General features: G+C 35.7%; 1 protein-coding gene across 1 annotated transcript; it reads right to left on the reverse strand.

Annotated features, from left to right (window-relative positions):
* Positions 1-4,496: 4,496 nt before the first annotated feature.
* On the reverse strand, positions 4,497-6,465 carry LOC127512025 (cytochrome c oxidase subunit 7C, mitochondrial). The gene is made up of 3 exons (XM_051892522.1): positions 6,297-6,465; positions 4,776-4,913; positions 4,497-4,586 (listed from the first exon to the last, which is right to left on the reverse strand). Exons 1-2 carry the CDS (start codon positions 6,369-6,371, stop codon positions 4,797-4,799), a joined length of 192 nt encoding a protein of 63 aa, XP_051748482.1. The 5' UTR covers positions 6,372-6,465; the 3' UTR covers positions 4,497-4,586; positions 4,776-4,796.
* Positions 6,466-7,700: the final 1,235 nt, after the last annotated feature.

The following is a 7,700-nucleotide window of genomic DNA, read 5'->3' on the forward strand; positions in this document are numbered from 1 at the left end:
GGTGTTTTTTCACGTGTCTTGCACTGAGGAGAGGCTTCCGTCGGGCCACTCTGCCATAAAGCCCCGACTGGTGGAGGGCTGCAGTGATGGTTGACTTTCTACAACTTTCTCCCATCTCCCGACTGCATCTCTGGAGCTCAGCCACAGTGATCTTTGGGCTCTTCTTTACCTCTCTCACCAAGGCTCTTCTCCCCCGATAGCTCAGTTTGGCCGGACGGCCAGCTCTAGGAAGGGTTCTGGTCATCCCAAACGTCTTCCATTTAAGGATTATGGAGGCCACTGTGCTCTTAGGAACCTTAAGTGCAGCAGAAATTTTTTTGTAACCTTGGCCAGATCTGTGCCTTGCCACAATTCTGTCTCTGAGCTCTTCAGGCAGTTCCTTTGACCTCATGATTCTCATTTGCTCTGACATGCACTGTGAGCTGTAAGGTCTTATATAGGCAGGTGTGTGGCTTTCCTAATCAAGTCCAATCAGTATAATCAAACACAGCTGGACTCAAATGAAGGTGTAGAACCATCTCAAGGATGATCAGAAGAAATGGACAGCACCTGAGTTAAATATATGAGTGTCACAGCAAAGGGTCTGAATACTTAGGACCATGTGATATTTCAGTTTTTCTTTTTTAATGAATCTGCAAAAATGTCAACAATTCTGTGTTTTTCTGTCAATATGGGGTGCTGTGTGTACATTAATGAGGAAAAAAAATGAACTTAAATGATTTTAGTAAACGGCTGTAATATAACAAAGAGTGAAAAATTTAAGGGGGTCTGAATACTTTCCGTACCCTCTGTGTATATATATATATATATATATATATATGTTTTTTTTTTTTTTTTTCATTTTGTATTTTGAGAGAATAGTATTTCATGGCACTAATGCAATAATTATGATAATTTTTTCCCCATTGAAAATAATAAATTTTTTCCATTTTTATTACTTTTCAATTAAAGCAGTATTTCATGTTAAAATAGAGACAATGTTTTTAAAATCCAATTTTTGAAGGCAGATTGGTGCCATCTGTAATGCCATGGTTTAAGCACTAGATTCGTATCTAGTTCTATATAAAAAGTCTCATAAAATCTAGTTGTTTTTAGACAAATATTTATTTTTAGACATTATTAAGTTGTGGATTTGGATATATAATTATACATTCTAAAGACAACTTTTTGTAAAGGTTTAGATTTTTTATTTTATTTTATTTTTTTATGTTGGTTTGAAGTGTCAGTTTTTGCATTAATTTTGCTACAATCAAACCTGAACACAGAGAAAGACATTTTGTTACACATAACATAAAAATTCAACAACAATGTAACAAAAATGAACAGGAAGGCTTTATCAGAGGTTAATTATCCTGATTTTAACCTCTTATTTGAGTCTTCTGGCTCAATTTTGCCATATTGTTACATTGTTATAGCAACACCATTTCATTTGTGTGTATAATAGTGTGTGTGTGTGTGTGTGTGTGTCTGTGAGTGTGTGTAAGTGGCGGTCCTATGGAAGCTATTCAAGCCATATGATATCCTTTCAAGTAAGTATTGCAATCTTGGAGGCATCTTTCCCACATCTGAAAACTGATGCTTCCCTTCTCATTTCAAACTGAATGATAATAAAATCCGATGTAAACATAAACACTTTACGACCTGAAAGTCACTGCATGGTACAGGTATAGCAAATACAACCTAACACCAATAAACAGCTAATTATTTTGGCAATTAACCTACAAAGTTAGACCCATTTAGACATCTTAGTGTTTACAAGATATAAAGAGCCCAGAGGTAAAATGGTAGCTTTCCATTAAACAGACTAGAATTTAATATTCTTTTCAAAGCTGGAGCAAATACGAATTTATCCAAAATTAACACACAGTTTATTGTTGCCTTCGCTTTTGTTGCTTATGGCAAATTTGATGGTACATTAACTTTATAGTGCTGCATGACGGTCCAAAATCATTAAACATTAATATACAATTATGGAATAGATTTTTAATGGCTCTGCTTTGTTTTAATCAGAGCCTGTGTCCAGGGAAGAGTTATCATACAATCTGGCAGACTTTGATTTAGGGATGGCTGGTTTTTAATGGCCTGTTCTGTGTGACCTTAGAGTTCTGGCACTGGCAAAGATAGCATCTTTGTTCTCAAGGACGTAGTGTTATAGAGATACATAAACACTTATGCTAAGCCAGGTCTTTGAAAAAGAGGTCTTTGGTAAGTTCACACTGACAGTAAAGATAACGTTTACAACATAAAACAAAAGTTAACAGTGAGCCTTCTCACAAGAATATAAAGACAACCTAAAAGTGAATATGTGAATTAAATATACTTAATTGTTACTATAGTTAAAATAATTGATAACGCTTTACAATAAGTTCCCGTCAGTTAATGCTTTATTTATCATTACCTATAGACCTTAAAATTAATTTTTTGTTATTACTCCCCCTCACGTCGTTCCAAACCCATAAGACCTTCGTTCATCTTCGGAATACAGATTAACAAATTATTATTATTATTTTTTTTTTATGAAAACCGAGAGGTATAGGACTCTAGGACTGGTTTTGCGCACGAAAAGTATTCTCGTTGCTTCATAAAAATAACTTTATTCAACATTCTCTTCTCTTCCCTGTCATTAGCTTTACGCAGTTGATGCAGTAAGAACAGTGAAGGCTTCAATGTTTACGTCTCAATGCCATCTCAGTATTGGCCAAAGCTGATCACGTAAGCAGCACAGCGTATGCGTGTGATGCTGACGCTACAGCCGGCCAATAATGACGTTCTGGCGTAGAACGTGGAAGCGCTGGACGTAAACAACGTATGAGAATGACACAGAAGAGAAGATATGGTTGAATAAAGTTGTTACTTTTGTTTTGTATTTGCGCATAAAATGTATTCTTGTTGCTTCATAAAATTAAGGTTGACAACTTTAGTCACGTTGGTGGTTTTAAGAACGTGTTTAGTACCTTTCTGGACCTTGAAATTGGTGATTATATTGCTGTCTATGGACTAGTCATATACCTCTCGGATCTCATCAAAAAGATCTTAATTTGTGTTCCGAAGATGAACGAAGGTCTAATGGGTTTGGAACAAGCGTGAGTACTTAACGACAGCATTTTCATTTTTGGGTGAACTAACCCTTTAATGCGCCAGAGAAACAAGCACGCAAAATTTAGAATTTTGTCTTTGAACTTCTGTTTTTGCATTAGCCCTGTATATTTCTATGGCATCACTGTCTAAATGTAATTAGCTGGTGAAGTGGATTTGTCTTATTGAGTTAAAGACTTAATTCATCATTAAGTACTCATCCTCATGTCGTTCCAAACCCACAAGACCTTCATTCATCTTCGGAACACAAATTAAGATCTTTTTGATGAAATCAGTATGCTTTCTGGCTTCCGATTGACTGGGACATTATTACCACTTTCAAGGCCCAAAAAGGTAGTAAAGACATTGTTAAAATAGTCAACGTGAGTGGTTCAACCTCAATGTAATGAAGCGTCGAGAATACTTTTTGTGTGCAAAAACAAACAAAAATAATGACTTTATTCAACTCCATGTCAGTCTCCTACCCTGTTCACATAGTAAACACAGTGCATTGATTCCAAGTTCAACGTCTGAACGCTGGCTGCACATTACAAACCAACTTCATAGTAGTGGCATTCCCATACAGAACCAACTGCATGCGATCTTGTGCACTGAAAAGTAGCAGAATCTATCAGTCAACCAAACTGTATATGAACAAGATGGTTTGAATGACAAGCTAGTTTTCCAGCTCGTTTCTATTACAACCCCTTACCCCTTTGGTCTTCTTAAAAATTGGCAAGCCACATTGCCTTGAATAATGTACATAAAACTCGACTGAGCCAGTTTTCAGTGAAATAAAAAGTGTAATGCCAGTTCTTTTCCAATATTACCCTGTCACTTTGCAAGTCTCCCTCCCTGTTGTTTTGTTCCCAGATATTTATAGCTTTTGGCAGTAGAAGGTTAATTGAACTATAATGGGTTCATATATGAAATTCAGGAGCAGAGGCATAAAGCTGAAAAGTGTGGAGGGAAAACAATACCCTTCCAAACACCTTACCAGCTGTTAGTGGCTGACTTCTCACTGAATATCTAACATTCCGGCTGACGTTCCCATTTTAATATTATTTATGTTGTAATCACACTGTTGTAGAATGCCTTTTATTCTCATTGAGAGCTCTCCTAGGATTCTGTATGAGCATAAAACCATGCAAGAGCTGTGAACAACTAAAATCTCCACAGGTTTTCATAATATGTTACTTAGAACTGATCAATGAATTTTTTTAAGTAAACATTTTATCATAAAAAAATGACTAACTACATTTAATGAAACTAGCATGAATAGCAAGTTTTGTTCATTCAATGTAGAAATTCCAAAATACTGGAGGGACTCAATCCCTGTAAATATTTAAAAGGAGAAACATTTCATGTGTAATTTCAACCTATGTTTTTTAAGTTTCAGGAAAGAACGAGAAAAAACAAAGTAAATGTAATTGGTCATTTTATTTACAATAACATTACAGGATCCACACCAGTAGAAATTGAGAGCTGTGTTGCACAAGAATCACACTGACCTAAAAAAAAAAAAAAAAACAAAACACAAAGGAGCAATGTAAGAGGAGAATAAACAATGGCATCCTAAATTATTGAATGTTGTTTGAATGTGACAGTGTTCAAATTTTAAGAGAGATAAAGAGCATTAAAGGTCATTTAGAGTCATGAAGTACTTGTGCTCAGAATGTGAATGATGCAAAGTTACTTACAATGTGCGACTGATAGGAGCTTCATTTCTTCAGGATCTGATGCCTGACAACGATGAACGGGAAGGTGAATCCACTGCCAAAGAACAGCACCATCATGCCAAGGAGCCTCCACTTGTTCTCTACTGAGAATGGCAGATTCTGCAAAAATAAATAATTTGAGAATTATTGAAACCACATTGAGGAAAATGAATGTAAAAAATGATAAACATTTCCATCTGGTTTATGACTATTGGTTTTATAACTAAAGATAAACTGCTTCCTTAAAATATATTAAACTGAATAAGGTCTTTGACTATGCCCACAGTGTCAGTCCAAATCCGATTATTTGTGTATCCAATTGGAATCTGATCTAAATGATTTACTTTGCTGTTCACACTTGATTGGATTCCATTCAGATATGCACAAAATTTGGATTTGGACCGATAGTCTGAACAAGGCTTTTGTGACCTAGCCAGAATCCTCCAGTGAGCTTCTGACCAATCAACTTCCATGACTTTTCCAATCATTTGTGATTACTGGATATAACTGTATACAGATTAGATTAATAAAAAAAAAAAAAAAGCAATTTTTAGACAATAAAATATTCTAGAGTTAACTAGAAAAAGAAATATAGAAATTACAATGATTTTTTAGAATTTTCTTAACATTTTAAAATAAGTTTAAAATTCTTTGATATTTCCAGGTCTTCCATCACAGTGGGAATCTTGTAAAATGATCACACTGCTTAATCTCTGCCAAAGTGTTTGAATTACTTAGATTATGAATTTCACTATTTAGGTGTATTTGTGTGTATGTGTACTGAATGGAAAGAGTTCCCACACCTTTAGATCAATGGATTTTCTTAACTTTTCAAGGACTTCTGCAGTCGTTTGGCCACTACTTTGATTTAAAATAACAATTTATTTGGATAATTACAATAAGCAATTTATTGCCAATTGAAAAATATAAGAGTTAAACATAACTACAAAAATGTACATTAGTAACATTTGAAATGACCATGATTTAAGACTATTAACTTCCTTGACTACAAGTGATATATGTCTAGCTTTTCCATGATCGTGGGATAAAGACAATATATCAAGCAGCAGGTGCACTAATGACAATTCAAGGACATTAAACACTACAGTAACATAAGTTAGCCTACTTGAATCATAGATAAAAGTACATGAATGCATTCATACTGAAAATCATTGTATTCCTTCCTTCACGTAAAATAAGCGGTTAACGTACACAGGCGCGGTGGCCTGATCAAATGCTAAGCTAAGCTAAGCTATGCTAAGGAAACTCCTGAACTCAGCCCTTGCAGACGCATCACAATCACTGTTTAACACTTAATACATATATTTGTACAAGCTTAACCGTAGCTATGTACAAATCAACCTGATCACTTTAAACTAAACACTTTAAACGACCTCCAGTCGGGCTTCAGATGAACACCAGGCCTGTGCCGATTAGGCATACAGGCGTTGAAGCTTTAAAAAAGAACGGACTAGTTTTGGTCGTATCCTAAAATCTCCTTACCTTTCCTGGTCCCTCCGCATAGTGGCTGGAGCGAACCGCAGAGGTGGCGAAACGTCGCACGGCTTGTCCAAGCATTGTTTCCTGCTTAAGTTTTAGATCTGCTCGACCTGAGTCTGACTCTCAACGACCTTCCTGCCTGGAGATAGAGGGTGAACAGCCTTATGGGTAACGAAACAGTCACATCGCGAGCTATTATGGGAAATGCAGTTTTAAAGCAGGCGTTTCAAAAGTCACGTACTCAAGCGAAAATAGCCTATCAAAGACTTGAATTAACAATATCCAAATATTTTGGTCAATGATAATAATAATAATAACAATAATAATAATAATACCCTAAGAGTAATAATTAGCATATTTCAGGGGATTTCAACTTTTCCGAGGGACTATCCACCATCCATGAGGGACCATCAACCAATCCAGGGACCAAAATACAACTTATTTTTCACTGCTATTTATTTTACAAGCAATTTCATGTGAAAGTTATTCAAACAACATTAGTAACTTCAAGGTGAAAATGCTGCATGCTCTTACATTAAAAAATAAGGAGGATACAAAGTTTCTTTGTAGCATTTTATAACTTTAATTTAAAAAAAAAAAAAAAAATATATATATATATATATATATAACTTTATTACATTATTACATTATCTCATGCTGCCCGGTTATTAGTTAGGCCTAGTTTTATTTTAAAAGAAAATTCTGTAGTATATAGTAATAATTTTTGTATAAAATAGTTTCCATCCACCTATTTTTATGTGCATTTTGGGATATCGCATAAAAAAATAAATAAAAAAATAAAAACGCTGGATGAAACGCCAAGAAGTAGCACAGCATCTGAAATGCTGTTTTGGTCATTCTGTAATGCCTGAGCAAAGTCCCTCCCAGAAGCGCCTCACACGATTGCGTTCACAAACACCAGGCATCTGAATGCAAGATAACATAACAGCATTTATTGGGTTTCGTCTGCTCACTCTGAGGGGCAAGTAATTTATTATATACAAAAATTACTACAAAAAAAATTCTGCTGCATTGAAGGTTCACAGATGCATGTAGCCTCCATAATGCTTACTGGAAGATGTTTGGAACAACCACTGGCCTCCATGGTGACCAAGAAGCTGATGGTCACTCTGGTTGAGTTCCATAATCATATATGGAGACTGGAGAAACTTAGAGAAGGACAAACATCACTGCAATAATCCACCGATCTGGGCTTTATGGCAGAGTGGCCAGACTCAAGCCTCTCCTCAGTGAAGACACATGAAAATCCACTTGGAATGTGCAAAAAAGAACCCAAAGGACTCTCTCAGACTGATTATCTGATCTGATGAACCTCAAGCTTCATGTCTAGAGGAAACCAGGCACCACTCATCACCTGCACAATACCATCCTAGCAGTGAAGTGTGG

Source organism: Ctenopharyngodon idella, chromosome 5 (genome assembly GCF_019924925.1).
Source record: "Ctenopharyngodon idella isolate HZGC_01 chromosome 5, HZGC01, whole genome shotgun sequence".
Taxonomy (NCBI): Eukaryota; Metazoa; Chordata; class Actinopteri; order Cypriniformes; family Xenocyprididae; genus Ctenopharyngodon; species Ctenopharyngodon idella.

Bases quoted from the DNA above. Each gene is read 5' to 3' on its own strand.
- LOC127512025 (XM_051892522.1), bottom strand. From the start codon at position 6,371: ATGCTTGGACAAGCCGTGCGACGTTTCGCCACCTCTGCGGTTCGCTCC. The intron at 4,914-6,296 runs GTAAGGAGATTT...TTATTTTTGCAG, and splicing joins ATGCGGAGGGACCAGGAAAG to AATCTGCCATTCTCAGTAGA.